The sequence below is a fragment of the Bubalus kerabau genome, chromosome 18, assembly GCF_029407905.1.
Source record: "Bubalus kerabau isolate K-KA32 ecotype Philippines breed swamp buffalo chromosome 18, PCC_UOA_SB_1v2, whole genome shotgun sequence".
Taxonomy (NCBI): domain Eukaryota; kingdom Metazoa; phylum Chordata; class Mammalia; order Artiodactyla; family Bovidae; genus Bubalus; species Bubalus kerabau.
Window position 1 is genome coordinate 73,496,360 of NC_073641.1, and position 22,160 is coordinate 73,518,519.

At 64.0% G+C, this 22,160-nt stretch overlaps 1 protein-coding gene across 2 annotated transcripts; it reads left to right on the plus strand.

Annotated features, from left to right (window-relative positions):
* Nucleotides 1-205: 205 nt before the first annotated feature.
* TPPP (tubulin polymerization promoting protein) lies at nucleotides 206-21,080 on the plus strand. 2 transcript variants are annotated; one of them, XM_055554922.1, is made up of 4 exons: nucleotides 206-294; nucleotides 12,057-12,374; nucleotides 17,757-17,910; nucleotides 18,021-21,080. In XM_055554922.1, exons 2-4 carry the CDS (start codon nucleotides 12,058-12,060, stop codon nucleotides 18,213-18,215), a joined length of 666 nt encoding a protein of 221 aa, XP_055410897.1. In that variant the 5' UTR covers nucleotides 206-294; nucleotide 12,057; the 3' UTR covers nucleotides 18,216-21,080. The 2 variants fall into 2 exon arrangements, with proteins under 2 accessions (XP_055410897.1, XP_055410898.1); XM_055554923.1 differs by having other exon boundaries at nucleotides 210-294; nucleotides 12,054-12,374.
* Nucleotides 21,081-22,160: the final 1,080 nt, after the last annotated feature.

A 22,160-nucleotide genomic window follows, 5' to 3' on the forward strand; every position in this document is an offset into this window, starting at 1 on the left:
CCGCCTTGTAAGGCAGAGGCCGAGCGAGGCCGGCCTCCGGGCGCCGGGCGGCCGGGGGGAGGGCCGGGCGGGGCGGCCGGAGCGCACGGGGCGGGCCGGGGCCGCGTTTCCCAATGAGAGCGCGCGGCGCGCAGGGCGTGGGCCGGGCCGGGCGCGGAAGCGGGGGGCCGGGGGCGGGCCCGGGCCGGGGGCGGGGCCGGCGGCGGGGAGCGGCGGCGCGAGCGCAGGCCGGGCACCGGGTCGCTCGCGGCCGAGTCGCGGAGGCGCTGCCGCTGCGGTCGCCGCATCTCCGAGGTAAGTGGCCGCGGGGCGCTGTCCCGGGGCGCCTGCTTCTCTAGCCACCTGCACCCGCAGGTCGGGGCGCGCCTCCCGCTCCGCGCGCCGGCCGCGTCCCTTCCCCGAGGCCCCGCGCCCCGCAGCTGCCGGCGCTCGGGCCCCCGCGGCTGCGTCCGGACGCGGGTCTGGGGACGGGTGGCGGGGCGCGGGGGGCACAGGCTGGAGCGACCGGCGATGCAGAGGACGGGTTTGTAATCGGCCCTCGCTGGGGCGCCCCGGCCTTTCTGCCCGTCGGTGAGCAGAGGACTGAGCACGCCCCTTGCAGCCCCTTCCCCCTCCGGGTCCATCTGCATAAACAGCGTTCACATGCCCAGGCCCAGGGTGGCGGCTGCTAACGAGACGGCAGAAATTTAGGGCTTGGAGGCTTTGAAAAGGGGCCGCTGTCACGCTGCACGAATCTCAGGGCCACAGAAAGGGCCGTTTGCGTCCGCGGCCCAGAATGAGCGTGATCCTCTGGCGAGAACACCGCCCCTCTGTGTCGGGCATTGCTGTGCCCTATCGGAGCAGGTGAGTGTGTCAGACCGACACTCTGCGACTCAGAATCCGCCAGAGGGGTGTTATGTTTTCTTATCGCATGTGGGCGCATAACCGTCAATCTAGATAAAGAGGTTGGCGGCCAGTGCGTGCGTTCCACACGCCCCTGGGGACCAGAGCCCCGCCCTTGAAGGAGGATCCGGAGAAACCCTTTATCTGCGGCTTCAGTTATGTAAATGAAGCCTGGAAACGTGGTGGGAAGAAGGGCCCCCTGTGCCTGCCGTGTTGATGGGCGTCTTGTGTTCTCTGAAGACCAGACGCCTTTTAGGATAAGCTGGCTGTGCGGTCACGCGTGTGTGTATTTACTGGCTAATTCATCTGACATTTACGAATGATCAAAGACCTAGCTTCCCAGGCCCCCAGCACACATCCTAGGGCTCCCCAGGGCCGGTCTCTCAGGGAGGGGTGCTGGCAGGGCCTCCCCAGAGCCTGGGAGGTGGTCAGTGAACCCTGACCTGAACTCCAAATGCCCTGGGACCACATCCGGGGATGGAGCGATGGGGTGGGGAGGGCGAGCTTGGAGCAGGCAGGAAATGGGGTGGGGCGGGCCGCGGGAGGGGCGCCTTGAGGGGGCCTTCCCCTGGACTCTTGATCCCGGCTCTGGTACCGGCCCCTGTTCCAACCCCGCGGTTGGAATCCCAGGGCTCAGGGATAGCGAGGGGGCAAGCCGGTGTTGGTGAATTTCCTGGGAGTATCTGCCAAACGTGACACACAGGAGGGTGCGTGTTTTCCTGGGGAAAGGGCCCGTGGCCTTCATGGCTTTCAGAAGGATCTCTCAGGAAGGTGTCATCATTTAAGTACTACATTAAAAAATTCTCCTTCATTCTGGAATGACGACATGAGAGGGACCAGAGGAAGCCATCTGGGGCCGTGTTCCTATCGCCTGGGCATCGTTTGTCTCATCTTTGCGAATCCTTTGAAGTCGCAATAAATAAACTGTTTTAACTACATACAAGGTTATAGATGCTCACTGTGGGAAATGTGCAAATCACAGGAGAATTTCGTAAAGAAAATTAAAATGGCTTATCACTGATTGAGGTATAAGAGAAAACCATGAGCAGCCAAAGTGCCCTCGGGGCCGCTTCCGCGTGGCTCCCTTCCCCGGTGGGTAGAGGAACCGTTCCCTGCAGAAGAGGCTGAGAATTAAACGCTTCCTCGGGGAGAGGCTTGCTGACTTAGCGCCAGGGCTATTTATAGCTGGTGATGTTGCTGGTGAGGCTGGAGGAGCACATACAAGAGATGCCATCCGGGGATGTGGGGGCCACGCGGCACCGGGCATCAGGTCCTCCTCGGGCCCCGCCTGTCGCCACCCTGGAGCCACTGCAGACCCAGGGTGCAGGGCACTGTGAGGAGCCCACGCGAGCTCACAAGCCAAAGACCAGGCAGGCCACGGGCACAGGCAGGAGGAGCGACCCGTGTCCAGTCCCGGCCGCTCCATCGACAGGTGTTCCCAGGGCAGGAAGGAGTGGAGCCCTGATGGGGCCTGCGGGGCCCTGGTGCATTCATTCACCATCCAGCCCCTCCTGGCAGAGCAGCTTCCTCTCTGGCTGTGGAGGTGGCTGTGGGGTCACAGTCCGTGGATCCGCAGAGCTGGCACCCTCGAACCCCAGCATCCTCGACGGGACCTCGGTGTACCAGCTCAGCAGTGCCTCTGCGGAGGGCACGTCCTCTGCGGCATTCACGTGGCTGCTTGCTCCTGGGGTGCGTCACGGGGGGTGTCACCAGAGGGGTGCATCATGGGGGGTGTCACCAGAGGGGTGCATCATGGGGGGGTGTCACCAGAGGGGTGCATCATGGGGGGTGTCACCGGGGGGTGCATCATGGGGGGTATCACCGGGGGGTGCATCATGGGGGGTGTCACCAGAGGGGTGCGTCATGGGGGGTGTCACCAGAGGGGTGCGTCACGGGGTGTCACCAGAGGGGTGCATCATGGGGGGTGTCACCGGGGCGTGCGTCGCCAGGGGGTGGGTCACTGGGGGGGTCACCAGGGGGTGGGTCACTGGGGGGTCACTAGGGGGGTGTGTCGCTGGTGGGGGGGTTGCATCGCCAGGGGGTTGGGTCACGGGGGGGAGGGCGTGTTGCCAGGGGGTGCAGGTTCTGTGGTCTGCAGCCTCCAGGAGAGGCGTGTGGGGGAAGGGCGGGGCTGGGAGAGGACCACGGCAGGGTCAGGAGTGCGCTGTCACCCTGGCAGGAAAGCAAGACTCCTTGCAGGTTGCAGAGTTGCCCTTTGACTGTACCAGGACGTGCGGCGACATGCAGTGAAGCTCAACTGCAGTGCAATGTGTAAGTGTCCAAAGGAAGGACCTTCTTGGCTGGGAACACGTAAACTGGCTCCCACAGGGCGTGAGGATGGTGAGGCTTCTGAGCCTCCAAAGGGCTCCAACTTTGGCACGGAACACATGTGTCTTCTGTGACGTGGGGGCGGGGAGCTCATTCTCTCATTCACACCGCTTTCCCTTTTCTTGCTAGATTTGTGGAAAGGAAGGACTGTCCTTTGTCCAAGCCTAGGGGTTAAGAACACCCGGGGCCCTTCCCGCTCTGCATGGCGCCCCTGAGTGTGCCCCTCCTGCCCCACGTGTGCGTGCCTGGCACAGTCCCCTGCCCTGGGCCGAGTTCCCCAGGGCCTCACCCTGTTGCACCCGTGTGTTAGGGGCCAAGTGCCCGGTCGCAGGTGAACCCTGGGAGGGCCGCCCCAGCGGCAACGTCACGAAGCCAGATGTCTCACACGCCCTCTATCTCTGGCCGCCGTGGCCACGGCTCTGAGCCTGAGCAGCCTCCGGGAGCAGGTTCAGGGCTCACTCCGCTCTGCAGCCCTGGGCCCACGCCTCCCGGGGTGCCCTCCTGTCTCCTGCAGAGGCCGGGCTCTGCCTCCTGCTGGCTTTGCTGCCTGAGCCTGTCCGCCCCCCGCCCCTCGTCTAGTCTAACCTCGGCTCAGAGCATGTGCTCTTGCACCGTCAGCGCGTGTCCGTTCTGTGAACATGCCACCGCTGTCCGCTGCTCCGCTGTGCCCCACAGGCCCTGAGTTGCTTCTGATTTCTGGTTCCTGTGAGCACGGCCACCAGGAGTCTCCCTGCTCTGCTCCTTGGGGGACAGGCAAGCGTCTGCAGGGCCCCGGGCGCCACCTCCCAGTCGCAGCCCCATCGCCAGCAGCGCCCGGCAGGCTGTGGCCACCTGCAGGGCGCATGTCAGAGCCTGCGCTTTGGGCCACGGTGACAGGCCTGGCGTCCCCACCGAGGCCTGGTGCCCGATGCCCCCGCGCCTTGCGGATTCCTCCGGGGTTCTGGTTGACCCACGGGGCTCGCTCTCGATTCTGGAGACCAGCGGTGTAGGTTGCACGCAGGAGACACCTTGTCCACCCCACAGCCACCTTTTCACTCCTTAAATGATACTTTTGGAGGAACAGAAGCTCCACATTTTAATCTGGGCCTGTTTCAGAATCTTCTGCTTTGGGGACAGTGGTTTTGTATACCATGTACAGTCTTTCCCACACAAGGACATCGGATGTTCTTAAGCATCACCCACCTGGGGCTTAATGGCCTCGCCTCCTACTGCCGTCGGCACCTGAGTGAATTCTCGTTTCTCGCCGTGTGTCTAGTCAGTAAGCCTGTCTCCTTTCTTGGAGAACGTTTTCTTCCCTCTTTTCCTGCAGGACCACCTTGCCATCCACACCGTCTCCGCCTTGCGGGTGGGTGGGGAGCTTTTTTCTGCCCCGTGGTTTATTCTCTGTCCTAGAGCAGGACCACACACCACTTCATTTCCAGAACTTCCCATCAAGTCTGAAAACTGCTGGGCAAATCCTCCACCTGTTCTTCCTCCGAGATGGCTAGTTAATTCACGATCTTTTGCCGTTTCGTTTGCTTTGCATTCAGCTTGTCTCACAACCCAGACCAAAAAAAAAGTGTAGGAATTTTTGATTGGATTAAATTAAAGCTGTGTGTGAGTCTGGGGATAATGGGCGTCTTTGTGTTCAGACTTAGTCTGTGTTCGTGATGTCACTATTCTCTCAGTGATGTGTCGATGGTCTTGCACAACTTTTGTTAAATTGATCCCTAGGAAATTGATTTCCTCACATTATTTTAAATGATGTATTTCTAAACACTGTTATTGTCTGGTTTTGCTGCTTCATGGAAATAAAATAGACTTTTGTATGTTCACCATGTAGGCAGGAATCTTGATAAACTTACAGTGATTCTGAAAAGTCTCCCAGGACCCCTTCGGACGTTGTGTGTGCACAGTCATGGAGACTGCAGCAGAGGCAGGTCCACTTCTCCCTGCCCGTGTTTATGCCACTCTGCCCTTGTCTCACCACTGAACAGAGGCGAACAGAATGGCGCCAGCAGGCAGGCATCCTCCCCTTACTCCAGCTTGAAAAGAAACATTTTCAGTATTCACATATTTTTGTAGTTTTTTGTAGGTGCCCATTATCAAGGGCTTCCCTGGTGGCTCAGATGATAAAGAACCCACCTGCAGTGCGGGAGACCTGGGTTCGATCCCTGGGTCGGGAAGATCCCCTGGGGACGGGAATGGCGACCCACTCCAGTGTCCTGGCCTGGAGAATCCCGTGGACAGAGGGGCCTGGGGACCACAGCCCATGGGGCTGTAAGGAGTAGCACGGCTGAGCAAGCAACACACCATCCATTATGAAGCTAAGAAATGTGTTTCCTTTTCTGATTTGCTAAGAGTCTTTATGATGAATAAATGCTAAATTCCATCAAATGATTTTCATTTGTGTGTACACCATGTGTCAGTCACTCTCTGCAACCCCATGGGCTGTAGCCCGCCAGGCTCCTCTGTCCACGAAATTCTCCAGGCAAAAGTCCTGGAGTGGGCTGCCATTCCCTTCTCTGGAGGATCTTCCCCACCTGGGATCAAACCTGGGTCTCCCATACTGCAGGTGGATTCTTTATCATCTGGGCCAGCAGGAAAGCCCATGTACACCATACACACGTGTACACAAACATGCATGTCTGCACGCGTCCGTCTGTATACACTGTGTACACACATGTGTTTGTATACATGTGTGTACATACACACGTTGACACCACATCTAGGTGTTTTCTTTTGGGGATTTCTGATCCAGGAGTTCTTTAATCTTCCCTGCTGTAAAACTGATCCACTGAGTTCTGAATTTTAGTTGTTAACCTTTTCAGGGCTAGACTCTGTGTTCTCTTTTCAAAGCCGCTTCCTGCATTCTCACAGCCGCTGTTCTCTTCTGGAATTCCTCATCCCGCCCTTCCTCTTTGCACACGGCATGCACCACCCATTTCTTCTGCACACAGCACATGCTGTTACTTTGAATTAGTGTCCAGTTGAGTCCAGTATGGAGAGCGGAGCCTCTCGTTTCTGTCTCCGCTTGTCTCTGCAGGCTCTTGGCACTTCCCCTGTTAAGCTCAGCTGTTTCTTCACCATGTGTGGATACGGTGATCTAAAGATGTCACAGAAACGTCTCTGTCTCCAGTGGGAGTCTCTTCCTCTGGAGCGGGTGTGTCCAGTGGTGTCTGGGGCACCAGTGATCCAGGGCTCCCAAGTCCACGTTGTGAGCTGAGAGGAGCCCACTTGGTGGCCCTTGCTGGCTGCCTGTCCACTCCCGGGCATCCCTCCGTCCGGCAGGCCTCGCCTCGCCTCGCCCCCAGCCCTGAGCACGGGGCCGGCCGCTATGGGGCCTCCCTCCCCCGGGGTGAGCCGGGGGCTTCCTGCTCCCCAGGGATGGTGGCCCGGCCTCCACTCCAGTGCCACCTCTCCCCTCTGCGGGGCTTTGAGGCCTGTGGGCCACACTGTTCCTCACCTTCCAGCCAGTCAGGTGTGGGCAGTGGCCCACCCCCCAGCCCTGGGCCTGCCCCTGGCCTGTGCGTGGCCTCCCACTGTCTGTGGCCCCGCCGGGCCCACCCTTGGCGCCGTGGTGTCCAGGGGTCTTGGTGGTCCCGGGCAGGAGAGGCCTGGCTCTGGGACCAGCTGTGCGGGGCCATGGTGACTGCCGGGCGCTGCCGTCGGAGACAGGCCAGGCCACCCGCTGCAGCCACGTTTCTGGAACAACAGGCTTCCTGCTGCGGCCTCTGCCTCTCCCACCATGCACAGCAGCAGGGGGCCAGAGCCCAGGACGGGCCCGCTGCCAGCTCTGGCCGCCGGGTCTGTGTGCCCGCCTGGCGCTTCAGCACTTGGGCCTCCGCAAGCACTTTTCTCTGGGACAGGGACCCCCTCCCCAGCCCCCCGGTCTCTCCAGTGTGTGAGGGTCCAGGGCTGCTGTAACAAATGCCTGTAGGCTTGGCTGCAACAGCAGAAACGTGTCCTCCTTCCGCTCTGGGCCAGAGCCCCGTCCGAGATGAAGCTGGTGCAGGACTGGGCTCCCTTGGGAGGCCCCAGGAGGGTCCCTCCTGCTGCTTCCGTCTCCCAGGGTGCCAGGGGTCCCTGGGCTCGGGGCCACGACGCTCCTGTCTCTGCCTCCATCTGCACATGGCCTCTCCTCTGCGTCTGTGTCTCTTCCCTTCTGTCCTTCTCAAGGACGCCTGTCGCTGGACTTAGGGCCACCCTGGTCCAGAGTGGGCCCATCTAGAGATCCTTAGCTTGATGGCGTCTGTAGGGACCCTTCTTCCAAACAAGGTTCACCCACCTTGTGAGCGTGTGACCACACCTGACTCACCCTGGCACCAGGTGGGCTGCAGGTGTTGTGTTCTTGGGCTTTGTAAGAAGCAGGCTGATGGCAGTGGCCGGCTCTGGGGCCTGGACACTGGGGCCCGGGTGTGGGTCCTGGGAGGCCAAGGGGTCCCCAGGAGGGAAACCCCCAGCCTCACAGGGACCCAGTGACCTCTGTCCACATGAGGTCTGCTGAGGGCAGGGCTGGTAACTGTGTCCTGGCCTCTTCCTCCTCCCCTTGGTCCAGCAGCAGCAGCCCCCAGGTTCGGGGGGTGGGGTGGCTCCCACAGCAGGCTCGCTGCAGGAGAGTGGCCCTGGTCCTTGGTGGACGCCTCCCTCGGAAAGACTGCCCACCCACCCCTTTCTTCTCATCCCGGAGACATCACCTCTGACTCTGGGACCCAGACCAGTGTGGCTGTGACCAGGCTGCTCCAAGGGACACCTCGCCCCGTGCAGGAGGTCCCCACTTCCAGGGGCCTTTCCGGGCCCCTGGCCTGAAGTGCGTGACACGGGCCCCGAGCGTCTTCCTTGTCCGACAGTGCGGTCACGCGCCCCTCCCTGCCGAGGTCTCTGCAGAGCCTGTGAGAGGCAGGCTGGGGCAGGGGGCTGCGTCCACGCTGAGACTCCAGGCACCATCAGCTCCGCAGGGTGGGTGCCCGCCTGGGGAGGCTCCGCTGACTGGTATGGGTGGTCATTCACGTCGAGTGCTGGGCAGCTGTGGAGTGGTGGCCGTATCGTGATTCGAATGTGAACAACTGCCAAACGGCTGCGTTGGGCTCAAATGAACTCTGGGATAAAGGGCCAAGGCTTCAGGCCCCGGGCAGCCAGCGGGTCTGCAGGCTCGGCTCTGCTGCTCCCGGGGCTGTTTGCTTGGGGACTGTGCCCTTGCCAGGGGCTGGACCCGACCCTGGGAGTCGAGTTCTGGTGGGTGGCGGGCTGCAGAGTAGTGGCGTCCGCTCCCTCGGCTTGGTCTTTTGAATATACTGTCTACCTCCTCCCCCCGCCCGCAAGCGCTTCTGCAGGGGTCCGGCGCCCACACTTGGCAGGGGTCTGGGGGGCCGGTGGGGGTCCTCCCTGGCCCAGCTGACCCGGCGCCCAGCCTCCTCTGCATGGCTGCAGAGCGAGTGTGCTCGGGGCTCCCGTGAGGGCAGCAGGCGTCACGCCCCCAGCCTCCCCACTCCACCACATCTGCCCTGAGACCAGGCCCCCAGGGGCTGAGCCAGCCAGGGGGCTGAGGTGCCCCGGGAGGCGCCCGCTCATTCTGCACTGCCTCTGCTCCGTCCGCCCGCTGCACAGGGCCTCTGGGTTCCCTCCGTGTGTCCAGCGGTGTCTGGCTTGGGGCCTTCTGTGGCTCGGCCTCCATGGGGCCGAGGTCAGGTGCCCTCAGCAGACAGTCAGCCTGGCCTGCGTCCGGCACTCTGTCGAGGTCCAAGCTCGGCCCACTTGTCAGAGGCTCAGGGACCTGCTGTTTCCAGGGTCCATGCAGTTCTTACACAGATGCTGGTCAGCAGGACCCTGGGCCTGGGGGTCACGCTGGCTGGCCTGGCCGTGGCCCAGGGACTTGGGCTCCCGGCCGGGGGGGAGGATGCTGCCTGTGACCTGGCTCGTGGGGGCGGCCAGCTGCCAGCTGCCCTGAGGACCCACAGGAGCCTCCAGGGCCTGGGTTCCCTCCTGGCCCGGCTCCCACTCCAGAGCGTCTTCTTGGGACGTGGTCCCCAGCGTGTGGTCACTCAGCGGGGCAGGGGCCCCCAGCTCTTCAAGTAGGGGCTGCGATGCCGGCCCGACAGCCCAGCCCAGTGACCTGAAGGGGTCCAGGCACCATGGTTCCTGGGCCGTGGCCCCAGCTCTCCCGCGTTGCCAGCCCGGCTCGCTGGGTATGAGGTGGGAGAATCACAAAGCTTGTAGCTGGGGCATCCTGAAGCCTGAAGGCCCCTCGCCTGCTTGGGGCTGGTCGGCCCTGGGTTTTGCAGAGGACCTCACACAGCCCCCAGGGAGGTGCTGGGAGCTTGAGGGGTGGGGGGTGGGGGGCGGAGGGTCCCCTGTGCAGGTCCGAGCTCCAGACATGCGCATTCTGCCCCTCTGCACACCAGCCTAGACCCCTCTCCAGCGACGCTTGTCCCCCACCCAGGGAGGCTGGGTCATCTGGGCATACCTGGCACCCACAGGAGGCAGTCCATCTGGTGTGCACCGAGACTTCGGGCCCAGAGCACATGGAGGGGTGGGAGGGGCCTGGGCTGAAGGCAGCCGGCTTCCCAGGGCAGGATGCTCCATCCTATCAGGAAGTGCCTGCAGGCTGGGGTGTAGTTTGTGGGCAGGATGAGGGGCTGAAAGCTGAGGGAACCAGGGAGCGGAAGTGTGTTCACACCTGCAGAAGAAGGAATCCACATTCCCTCTTCACTCTCAGGCCAGATCTGCCTTCTGCTCCAGCAAGAACCAGGAGAGGCAGAGTTGATGCTGCCTTTAAAACAACACCCGGTCCCGCTCACAGACACACCTGGTCCCGCTCACAGACACACCTGGTCCCGCTCACAGGCGCACCTGGTCCCGCTCACAGGCGCACCTGATCCTGCTCACAGATACACCTGGCCTAGATCACAGACACACCTGGTCCAGGTCACAGACACACCTGGTCCCGCTCACAGACGCACCTGGTCCCACTCACAGACGCACCTGGTCCAGGTCACAGACGCACTTGGTCCCGCTCACAGGCGCACCTGGTCTAGGTCACAGACACACCTGGTCCCACTCACAGACGCACCTGGTCCCGCTCACAGGCGCACCTGGCCTAGGTCACAGACACACCTGGTCCCGCTTACAGACGCACCTGGCCTAGGTCACAGACACACCTGGTCCAGGTCACAGGCACACCTGGTCCCGCTCACAGGCGCACCTGGTCCCGCTCACAGGCGCACCTGATCCCGCTCACAGACGCACCTGGCCTAGGTCACAGACATACCTGGTCCCGCTCACAGACACACCTGGCCTAGGTCACAGACACACCTGGTCCCACTCACAGGCACACCTGGTCCCGCTCACAGACACACCTGGCCTAGGTCACAGACACACCTGGTCTCGCTCACAGGTGCACCTGATCCCCTCACAGACACACCTGGCCTAGGTCACAGACACACCTGGTCCCGCTCACAGGCGCACCTGGTCCCGCTCACAGACACACCTGGCCTAGGTCACAGACACACCTGGTCCAGGTCACAGACACACCTGGTCCCATTCACAGACGCACCTGGTCCTGCTCACAGACGCACCTGGTCTAGGTCACAGACACACCTGGTCCCGCTCACAGGCGCACCTGATCCCCTCACAGACACACCTGGCCTAGGTCACAGACACACCTGGTCCCGCTCACAGGCGCACCTGATCCCGCTCACAGACACACCTGGCCTAGGTCACAGACACACCTGGTCCAGGTCACAGACACACCTGGTCCCACTCACAGACGCACCTGGTCCCGCTCACAGACGCACCTGGCCTAGGTCACAGACACACCTGGTCCCACTCACAGACGCACCTGGTCCCGCTCACAGGCGCACCTGGCCTAGGTCACAGACACACCTGGTCCCACTCACAGACGCACCTGGTCCCGCTCACAGGCGCACCTGGCCTAGGTCACAGACACACCTGGTCCCGCTCATAGGCGCACCCAGTCCAGCTCACAGGGGACTCCTGCCTGGCTGGGCACTGCTTTCTGTGCTCTGACTCAGACCTGACGGTTTTCTGTGGGTTCGGCCGTGAGCAAGCTAGCTGTCCGCGGCTCTGGGCGCCCAGCCGGCCTCTGTGCTTGGGCCGCATCCTGCCTTCTCTCCACTTGCTGACCTGCTGGTTCTCCTGAGGCCGCTGCTCCTCCGGGGGCTGGGCTCACGGGTCCCACCCTAGCCACCGGCTGTGCCTCTGGGGGTGTCAATGCTCAGCTCCGGGCCCCCCAAAGCTGCTGGAGGTGGAGGTGTCTCAGCCTCACGGGGACCCAGGCCCAGCCTTGGGGATTCACTGGGCTCCGGACCCCGTCAGCCGTCCCCCCAACATGGGGCCTCCACCCTGGGCCTGGGCGCAGCTGTGCTCAGCCCTTAGGGTCCCCCAGATGCCTGCCCTCACCTGGGGCCCTCTCTGCCCCCAGTACTCAGCTTGGCCACCCGGGTGAGGGGTACCCCGGTCAGCAGGCCAGGCCCTGAGGTGGGGGCAGTTGTGTGACTGCTCTGGATCCTCGCCACAAGGATCATGTCACCCCACCGGTGTCCAGAGGGGTGTTGCTTGGGGAGCCCCCAGAGCAGTAGCTGGAGGGGAAGGTGAGGGGGTTCTGGAGTGGTCCTGCACCCCTGGGCTGCTGGCTGTGTGCTCCCCCCATGGCTGGGGCTGGGACCTTGGGGACAGGTGGACAGGGTGCCAGGGCCGGAGGGGCTGGGCTGTGTCTGCAGCAGACACAGGACACTGTGTCCCCCATGGTTGCGAAGTCGCTTCTGGACAGGGCTGCTGTCCGTGGGTGGCAGGGGGTCTCACACAGCCGCCCACAAAGCAGGTGACCTCTCGTCTCTTCCTCCCAGCAGCATGGCTGACAGCAGGCCCAAGCCCGCCAAGCCCGCCAACAAGACGCCCCCCAAGTCCCCGGGGGAGCCCGCCAAGGACAAGGCAGCCAAGAGGCTGTCGCTCGAGGCGGAAGGGGCCGGCGAGGGGGCGGCCGCGGCGGGCGCGGAGCTCAGCGCCCTGGAGGAGGCCTTCCGGAAGTTCGCGGTGCACGGGGACGCCCGGGCGTCGGGCCGGGAGATGCACGGCAAGAACTGGTCCAAGCTGTGCCGGGACTGCCAGGTGATCGATGGCCGGAGCGTGACCGTCACTGACGTGGACATCGTCTTCAGCAAGATCAAGTGCGTGCTGGCTCCGCCTGGGGCTGTTGGGGGTGGGGGGCTGGGTCCCTCGGGAGGGGCCAGGGGCTCGGGTGGGGGCAGTCACAGCCGGCTGCGGGGGCCCGAGGGTCCCGCGTGGGTGAGTCCTGCCTGCGGGAGCTGGTGGGGGTGGGGCTGGGTCCCTCGGACGGGGCCAGGGGCTCGGGTGGGGGCAGTCACAGCCGGCCGCGGGGGGCCCAAGGGTCTTGCTGGCGGGGGCTGGAGGGGGTGGGGCTGGGTCCCTCGGACGGGGCCAGGGGCTCGGGTGGGGGCAGTCACAGCCGGCCGCGGGGGCCCGAGGGTCCCGCGTGGGTGAGTCCTGCCTGCGGGAGCTGGCGGGGGTGGGGCTGGGTCCCTCGGACGGGGCCAGGGGCTCGGGTGGGGGCAGTCACAGCCGGCTGTGGGGGCCCGAGGGTCCCGCGTGGGTGAGTCCTGCCTGCGGGAGCTGGCGGGGGTGGGGCTGGGTCCCTCGGACGGGGCCAGGGGCTCGGGTGGGGGCAGTCACAGCCGGCTGTGGGGGCCCGAGGGTCCCGCGTGGGTGAGTCCTGCCTGCGGGAGCTGGCGGGGGTGGGGCTGGGTCCCTCGGACGGGGCCAGGGGCTCGGGTGGGGGCAGTCACAGCCGGCCGCGGGGGGCCCAAGGGTCTTGCTGGCGGGGGCTGGAGGGGGTGGGGCTGGGTCCCTCGGACGGGGCCAGGGGCTCGGGTCGGGGCAGTCACAGCTGGCCGCGGGGGTCTCGCGTGGGTGAGTCCTGCCTGCGGAGGCCGTCGGGGGCGGGGCTGGGTCCCTGTGTGCGGAGCCAGAGCCACACCCGAGGGGCAGTGGGTCGGAGCCGAGGGTCTCGCGAGGGTGAGTCCTGCCTGCGGGGCCTGGCGCGGGTGGCAGCCGGAGGTAGGCGTCCGTGGTGCGGCTCCTCAGCTCTGGGGGGCGTTCACATGTGAGGAAGGGCAGGGGTAATGAACAGTGGCCTCTGCATGCGTGTCCACGTGTGTCCACACGCGTGAGCACCTCCAGGCGTCAGCACGCCCCTCCCCCTCTCCTGGCCGCCACACCCGGGACCACACCCGAGAAAAGCACCCGCTGCATCACACACGTGTGCACATGTATGCACACGTAGAGCTCAGGGCTCCACTCCCTGGTCAGGGCTCACCTGGAGGACAAGCGCTTTGGACAGGCCCTGCGACTCCTTGTGCAGGACGCGTGGACGGTGGGGGGACACGGGCCCTCCTGCCCCAGCAAGGGTGGCCCCTTCTGGCCCCAGCCTCACTCCAGAGGGCAGGACGCCAGCTGCTCAAACATGCAGGCCGCCCCAGCCCCCCGGCTGCCCAGACCCCAGGGTCACTGCCTCAGCTTGCGGGGTGCTGGCCGTCTAGGGGTGCGGACCCAGCAAGGGTTATGATCAAGACACAGTTAAGAGCAGCCTGTGGCTCCTTCCCGCTGCCCTCCTGAACCTAGACTCCCCGTGGGGTCCCTGTGACCTGTTCCGGGGGCGGACCCCCCAGACCTCCTGGGTATGGAGTGAGGGACCCACCCTCACGCTCTTGTCCTTGGGGAGAGGCGGGCGGTGCTCCAGGTAGGGTCTTGCAGGACAGGCCGGGGCCCCCTGGTGCCCAGGTCTGCGGAGCGTGGTGCGGCGTGGACGTGTGCATGCTGGTTGAGGGTCCCCAGGTGGTGGCCCCGGCAGAGGCGGCCCAGCTCGTGGGAGCCGCGTCCACGGACGCAGAGCCGCGGGGGCCGATGGCGACGGCTGTTTCTGTTTGGGGCGGTTGCCATGGCTCGGTGGCCCTGCTGCGCCGGTATCTGCAGCCTCTGTTTGGGCCTGTCGCCGTGGCAGCGCTTGTTTGTTTTGATGTTACTATGTGTTAAGTTTTAAACAAACTTCTTGCCGCTCTTCCCTAGGCCTTAATTGAAAACTATTGTTTCTGAGACGGGGCTCCCCACCCCCATCCCTGCTCCGCTGCCCCAGGGCCAAAGGAGTGAACGCAGGACACCATTCCCACGAGCACGTCGGGGGTCCGACACCGCCGTCAGGGGTCCATGGGCGGCGGGGTCCCTGTGTGTGTGCCCAGGTGGGGCAGGCAGGGATGGGGGGCTTCCCCTCCTGGCCCCCACTACAGCTTTCTGGACATTGGTCACGTTCCCCGTGATTCTGGAGACTCGTCTGGGCTGGTTGGGATGGCGCAGGCTGGGGCAGGGTGGGGCGGGGCGGGGCGGGGACTGTCCGAAGCCTGGAGCTTGGCGCATCCACGGGGCCTGAGGGAGCAGGTGGGGTGGGCTGAGCTCCGGGGACGGGGTGTCCCAGGCCCGCCAGGGGCCGCCCCTGTGTCCAGGCTGGTGGGGACGCCGCCCCTGGGCCCTGCTTCCAGCTCTGGTGGTGTGGTCTCACAGGGTCCGGGGGTCCCTCTCCCGGCCCGAGGCCGCGCAGGCATCCAGCAGAGCCCGGCCTGGCTTGCTGTGGCCCTCCTGGCGCATCTGCAGAGCCTGGGCCCAGGGTGGGGGGCCGGCCGGCATCCCAGAGCTGCGTGAGCAGTGTCGCCCTCGGGGCCCAGGCCCAGGCGGGGGTGAGGCCAGGAGGCGGCCCGCAGAGGGGAGCCGGGCAAAGAGCAGGGGCCGGTGTCTGGCGCCACTTTTGTGGCAGCCTGCATGTCTGCTACGGTCCAGTCCCCCAGGCCGCCCCCCAGCCTGGGCCTGCTGGGGGTCAGGTCCCACCTCCTGCTCTCTGGATGGGTCACCGTGTCCGGCTCTTGCAGGTCAGGGGCGCCCGGAGTCGGCTTCCTCCAGCCCCGCATGCGGCAGGTTATAGTCCAGGGCGGGTTGGGGGGCCCTTGCGTTGTCCTGGGACGTGTCGGCCAAAGTCCAGGGCCCTTCGTGACGCTGGCCCTGGAGGCACAGACCTCTGTCCTCGGAGGGCTGGCTGGCCCCCCGCCAGGATCCCTGGCCGCCCGGCGTCCCCGGGTGACCTGCCCTGGGCCTGCAGGCCCAGGAGTGCAGCGCCCAGGGAGCTCAGCGCGGGGGCCACGTGTGCGCCCGGTGACCCCGTTACCGCCGGGCCAGCGTCCCCACAGGACAACAGCCTCTGACCCAGGTGCCAGGCGGGAGAAGAGGGCTGTGCTGTGGGGACCCTCTCATCTCTGTGCTCTGCAGAACAGGCGCCCTGTGTCTGCGCAGCTGTGTCAAGTACCCAGGCGTCTCCAGGGAAGAGCTGGCATTGTCACTGGAGCGCTGCCCGGGGACTGCTCTCAGCGGCGGGCCACGGGCCCCTGGGGAAGCTCCCTGCTGGTCCCGACCAGGCCCCGAACTCTGTGGGGCAGTCACGGTGGGGACGCCTGCCCCGCCTGGTGCAGCAGGCAGGTCAGCCCTGGGCCCTGCGTCCACACGATCTGAATGTGGCCTCTGATGGAGGCCCGGGCGGTCGTCCCCCCACCCCGGCCGAGTGACTCACGCTGGTGGCGCCTGGTGCCGTGGTGCGGGGAGGGCTGTGTGCCCCCCGGCTGGACACTGGGCTGCCGGTTGGGCCTGGAGCCTGTGAATAGAGACAGGCTCGCCTTTGACGGCCCGGGACAAACAAGCGGGACCCCGTGGCTGTGGAGGGTCACCCCCCAGCTGGGACAGCGGGTTCCCTGCCCATGGCAGGGCCGGGCCCATGGCCTCAGAGTGGCCATGCAGGGCAGCGGGGCTTCCAGGGGCGGGCGCAACCCACGGCCTGGACGTCCAGTCTCAGGAGGCCTCCTTCCACTGTCGCCCTGACCTCGGCATAGTCGGATAGCGTGTCCTGTGTCCTCAGGCTCACGTGTCAAATGTGAGTCCCCGTGTGTGCCGGGGATGTCCTGAGGTGTGTCTGTCCATCGTCGCCGAGCTGCTTGAGTTCTGGTGACTGAACAGGTCCGTGAACAGGAGGGTGAGCGAGTGGGCCAGGAGGGGTCATGGGGCTGTGTGGGCCGCCGGCCTCCCAGGGCCCTGCCACGCCCCGCTGTGCGCTCATCCGGCCTTCATGGCAGCTGTGCCGGTGGGTGGGTGCCTCACCAGGCCACGCTGGGATGCCCTCTCACTTTCCTCACGCCCAGCAGCATGGAACAGCCTTCTTGGGCTGGTTTGCATCTGGTAGACACCTTGGACAAAGTGCCCGGTTCAAATATTTTGCCCAACTTTTTACCTTGGGTTTTATTCTTCTTGTTATTTGCGTATTCAGATATGAATACTTCAGTGAACTTTCTCCAGTCTGTGGCTTGTCTTTTGCTTCTCTTAACAGTATCTTTTTGAAGAGCATGGTTTTAAAAGTTTTGGTCAAGTCCAATTCATTTTTTTTTTTTCTGGATGGTTTTTTGGGGGCTGTTTCTAAGAAGATCTCTGCCTAAGACAGGGTCACAGCGACTTGCACCTGGATGGCCTCTCACAAGGCGGCCGGTTCAGGCACTATGACAAGCTCAGGACTGTGGTCCAGTTACTACCGCAGGTGGTGTGGGGCCAGCCCAGGCCTGTTCCTCTGCACACGGCCCACCGGTCGCTGTGGCTCTGTTTGCTGAAAAGACAATATGCGACCACTCACTGCCTTTGTGACCTTGTTGAAATCCTGTGCTCCCCATCTCTGACGCCATCCTGCGGCTGCTGTGGCCAGTGCTGACATGGGCGTGGCACCTTCCACCCAGGGTGCCCTCCAGCCAGGACCCCGGGCACCGCAGCCACGCTGCCCCTGGAGTCCTGGGCTCCTGCAGGCGGCCTCTCTCATCCCAGGCACGTCCCCCACCTTCTCTTGCTGTAAAACACTGAAGCCCTCACTGAACGGATTAGCTGGGGGAGATCTGCTCCAGGGAGCAGAACTGTACCAGTTAAGATTCTCAGAGATGGAGAGTCAGTTCAGGCATCTTGAAGTTGGGAGGATGACCCGCCAGGTCCGGCCGCCAGGGGCTGTCTTCATGGAGAGCTGCTCCCAGGCCCCTGGTCAGGCTGGAACGTGGGGAGGTGGCTCCCAATCCTGTCCTCGGGGGACGGTGCCTCCATGCAGGCTGGGGGCCCCCGGCGGGACTGAGATGCCCTCCACACCGCAGGGGGCGACGTGCTTCCCACCCTCTCTGCGGGTCCGTCTCCCACGGAGGCCGCACGCTCGCCTGCTTTAGAACCAGACGAAGCTGTGTTTTGATGTCCAGTCTTTCATAAATGATGTGCTTTCTTTAAGCTTCTCTCCAAGACAATTTGTATTTGCTGCCGTTGCCAATGGCAACCAACTGCTGGGTGCAAATGCTGCAGACTGAGGTGGGGGAGGGGCAGGCTCACCTGGGCTCTGCAGGGGAGGTGGGGGTCCCCGATGTCACGGGGCCTGGGGCAGGGTGGGGGTCCCTGGGCGCCCCCTGAGGCTCCGCTCCCTGCAGGGGCAAGTCCTGCAGGACCATCACGTTCGAGCAGTTCAAGGAGGCACTGGAGGAGCTCGCCAAGAAGAGATTCAAAGACAAGAGCGCGGAGGAGGCTGTCAGGGAGGTGCACAAGCTCATCGAGGGCAAGGCCCCCATCATCTCGGGGGTGACGGTGAGTGCCCCGGGCAGGCAGGCGGGACAGGTGTGGGTCCCCGCACGGGTGGCCCCTGTCTGTGGTCTGGGGCCCAGGCTTACCTCCCCCACGTCCCTGCTCTCTTGCAGAAAGCCATCTCCTCGCCCACTGTGTCACGGCTCACGGACACCAGCAAGTTCACGGGCTCCCACAAGGAGCGCTTTGACCCGTCAGGCAGGGGCAAGGGCCGGGCGGGCCGCGTGGACCTCGTGGATGAGTCGGGCTACGTGCCGGGCTACAAGCACGCAGGCACCTATGACCAGAAGGTGCAGGGGAGCAAGTAGCCGGCGGGCCTCCCGTCCCTGGGCCCTCACCACCTCCACTTCGTTACATTCCTGTGCTCACCGGCAGAACTCGGACCTGGGGCTGGGTGGCCGCAGAGCCCCCGGCCTCCCTCCTGCCCAGCCCTCGTGCCCCCTGGACCCCAGCTTTGGCCCCTGAACTCACCTTTCCTAACACACATGCTTCGTCCCTGCCAGGAATTAGACGGCCCTTTCCAAAGTGTCTCCCAGAACCAGACCATACCGGCCACTGGCTTGCAGCAAAGGGGTGTCCAAAGGAGCTGGTGGGACAGGCCCCGTCGGGTCTGTGCTGACGACGGCGCCGACCTGCAGCCCCAGTGACGCGGAGGAGCCCAGTCAGGGCCCCATGGGGCCCAGAAAGCACCGTGCAGGCAGGGGAGGTGGCACACGCGTGCACATACACACACGTACCCACACGCTGTGCACGCACACACACGCTACGCACACACAGGCTGCACGCACACACGCGCACACGCTGCACACATGCGCGCACACACACACATGCACGCCCATGGACCAAGGCTGTGCTAAGGGTGGGCGCTGAGCTGAGGGCTGCTGTGCAAAGGAAGGAGCCTTCTCCGTCGACCAAACTGACTTGAAGTGTGAAGTTACAGGATTCTAAAACTAAGGGCAATTCATTTCATTTTGCTTTTCTGAGAAGAAATAAGAAATGGTTATTAGAGTTTGACCTCAGAACGGCTCAGGGAAGACTCAGAATAGCCTGTCTCTGGGCCTCTCTCCCACAACCCCTGTGCCTCGAGTCCTGGGCCAAGAAGACTCCTGGGCTCAAGGCTGCGGGTGGCTGGCTGCCCCCTCCCTCCCCCTCCAGCCGGCCGCTGCAGCCTCTGCAAGTGGCCCCCTCGTCCACCCCTGCCCAGGAAAGCAGAAACCGCAGGGCGAGACCAGCCCAAGGAGGGCCTGAGCAGCCAGCGTCTGCATTCGGGGTCTCCGAGGGGCCAGGGGCGGGGCCTCCTGTGGCACTGGCCCCTTGGCAACGTGTCCTTTTGTGTGAACACAGGCGCAGCCTGGCCCGTGACCCCTGGGCCCCAGGGTCGGGTGTCCGTCTTGGGAAAGCCCATGGCGGCCCCTGGGGAGTGCCTCCTGGAGCCCAGTGCTCTGCCACTGTCTGTGCTGTGTCCAGGGCAGTGGGCTGCCTGGGGCACCCCTCCCTGGACGCACGGCCGGCCCACAGCACAGGCAGCTGCGAGAAGGCCAGCTCTGCCACGCACACTGGTCCCTACTGGACCTGCAGGCCCTGCCCACCGCAGAGGGGCTCAGGCTAGCGCTGCACACGCCGGATCGGCAGTGGCTTCCTTGGGCAGCTTTGTTCTAAGCCCCTGACACCTCACTGTAGAAACACCTGGGAAGCGAGAGATGGAACACAGGGGTCCGGAAGCACTTGGAGGACATGGTCACTGCCATCTTGGAAGTCTCCAACTTGGGGAAACAAGGCTGCCTGGCCAGGCCCTCACTCCACTGCCAGGAAGCCAAAGGCTGGGGGGCAGGCGGGCAGGACACCAGCCCCCGCCCTGGGCTGTTTTCCTCTCAGAGGCAGCTGTCAGGTGGGGAAACATGGGTCCCATGGCCCCCAGGGCTGGCCTGCAGGGCAGCACCCCCGCTGCGGGAGACCGGCTTCCCCGGCCGCTGTGGCCCCGCCCCTGGGCCAGGGAAGGTCAGTGCATGGTGGCCACCGAGGCCCAGCCCAGCCCCGCGCTCTTGGGCTCCTGAGGCGTCTAGAGGCATCCGGCGGGTCTCGAGTGTCCCTGGCCCGGCTGAGGTTCCCTTCCTTAAGTGCAGCTCTGGGAATGCGCCTCCAGCTCAGGGCAGGGCGAGTGGAGGTCCCAGGCCTGCCGGCCCTGTAACTCAGCACGGACACGGATCCCACACTCAGCACAGATGCTGCGGACACAGGAAGGTGTGCGTCTCGCTGCATGTTCTCTGCAACACCCGCTCGCTTCTGCTAACCGTGGTCAACTAGAAATTACATGTCTGTGAGCCAAGGGAACTGCACAACAAGCCCGCTGGGGCACGGGGATGTGGTTGGGGCGCTCCTTGTACAGGGCGCCCAGCCAGGCCCGCAGCGCGCATGCGAGCACCGCTGCCCCCATATTTATTTCTATTTAACGCTGTAGGAGAAGCAACCGGGCAACAGTCAGGTCGCCAAAACTGAAGCTGAAACCACGTATGTTTAAAATATTACAGGAAGAGGTCTATATTTGTACTGGAGTATTTTTACACCTTGAGTATCCTCAGTCTTAAGGTTCGAGCAGGTGGAAACCGGTCGGGAAGAGGCAGGTGGGGGCTTGGGCCATCCACACTCCAGGGGCCGCCAGCTCAGGGCAGGCCGAGGCGGCCCCTCGAGGCCTGGGGGCGGAGGCTTTGCGGGAAGCCCAGCAGCCTGCGGTCAGGAGGCCTCTGCGGCCCTGCGGGCGGAGGGAGGCGAGGCGCAGGCACGAGGCCCACAAGGCCCGCGGTCACCGGGAAGGCCGCCGCTGCGGACCCCCAGGACCCAGCGGCGCGGACGCCACGGTCACCTGTCCCCACGGCACAGGCCGCCGACTCAGCCACACTGTGAAGTGGCGAGGCCGTCCTCAGAGCTCTGACCCCGAGCAGCCTCCCTCCAGACCGACTACTGAACGCTCTGGGGCCCCGCGCTCAGTGGTGTGGCCTCGCCTGGGGAGGGAGGGGGCTGCTCCGCACTCGGGGGTGCTTCCGCTAACGCTCTCGTCCCCACACCAAGCCAAACAACAAGGAAAGGCACATAGCTCAGACTTGAAAGGGATCATAGGCTACTGGTTTGTACTGTCTTTTCAGGAAAGGGAAATAAATGTACATAGAGATGCGGTCTATTTTTGCACTGTTTTCTTACTGTGAGGGAGTGATGAGAGCATTGCCTGGTCAGTGTGCTGGGGCAAGTAGTAGGCGGTGGCACGGAACCCGGACTCAGGGCTGCTCTCCAGGAGCTCCGGGGCGTCTGGGGGACTCAGAGCTGCTCTCCAGGAGCTCCGGGGGCGTCTGGGGGGCTCGGAGACAGCTCTCCAGGAGCTCCGGGGCGTCTGGGGGACTCAGAGCTGCTCTCCAGGAGCTCCGGGGGCGTCTGGGGGGCTCGGAGACAGCTCTCCAGGAGCTCCGGGAGTGTCTGGGGTAGGCATGGTGTTCCACTGGAGCTGCTGTCCGAAGCCTGCTCGCAAACCTGTGGTGAAAGCTCATTGTCTGTCTGCATACCTCCTTGTGTGCTCCCTGTTGTTAACATTGTGTCCGGTTGGTAAAGTGACAAATAAAGGTGTTGAATCATGGCTGTGGTCCTACAGCTGCGCCGTGTGCGCGGGCGTCACGTGGGGCCACAGCAGCACGGACTGCCCGCAGGGCCCGCGGCTCACAGCAGCGCCTGCCGCGGGCCAGGCGCGAGGCGGGGAGTGGGGTCTGGACACAAATCACAGCACTAACGCCTGCAGCAGCCCCGGACGCGGCTGATGGCGCCCTCGGGAATGACATAAAGGGCGTTTCTGGATCGTAACGGGGGGTCTCCAGCCAGTAGGTGAGAAAGGAGATTCCAAATGCAGAAGGCGAGGACAGAAGGCAAGTCTGAGCCCTAAAGGGGGAAGTGGGGTGAAGAGTGAACGGTAAAGAACTACAAACAGCGACCGTGTCTGGTTACACAGAAGACGTCACTGAGGCCCGAGTGCTGCGTGAGCCAGAGGAGCCCCAGGGAGCCACATGCTCAGAGCTCGTGTGTGGCGTCAGCCATGCTGATCAAACACATGAGCATGCTGTGATGCCCCCCACACCGGGAACAGAGCACACAGCGTCCACACTTGCAGAGGTGGAAATGTGAACGACAGAAAACTATCCAAAAACAGCAACACCAGAGAGGAAAGATCACACAAGAAGAACAAGCAGCACAGAATGAGACACGATTCAAACTAA

Coding starts and splice junctions, on each gene's coding strand:
- TPPP (XM_055554922.1), top strand. CDS start 12,058: ATGGCTGACAGCAGGCCCAAGCCCGCCAAGCCCGCCAACAAGACGCCC. Junction 12,375..17,756: donor ATCGTCTTCAGCAAGATCAA/GTGCGTGCTGGC, acceptor CGCTCCCTGCAG/GGGCAAGTCCTGCAGGACCA. Junction 17,911..18,020: donor CCATCATCTCGGGGGTGACG/GTGAGTGCCCCG, acceptor GCTCTCTTGCAG/AAAGCCATCTCCTCGCCCAC.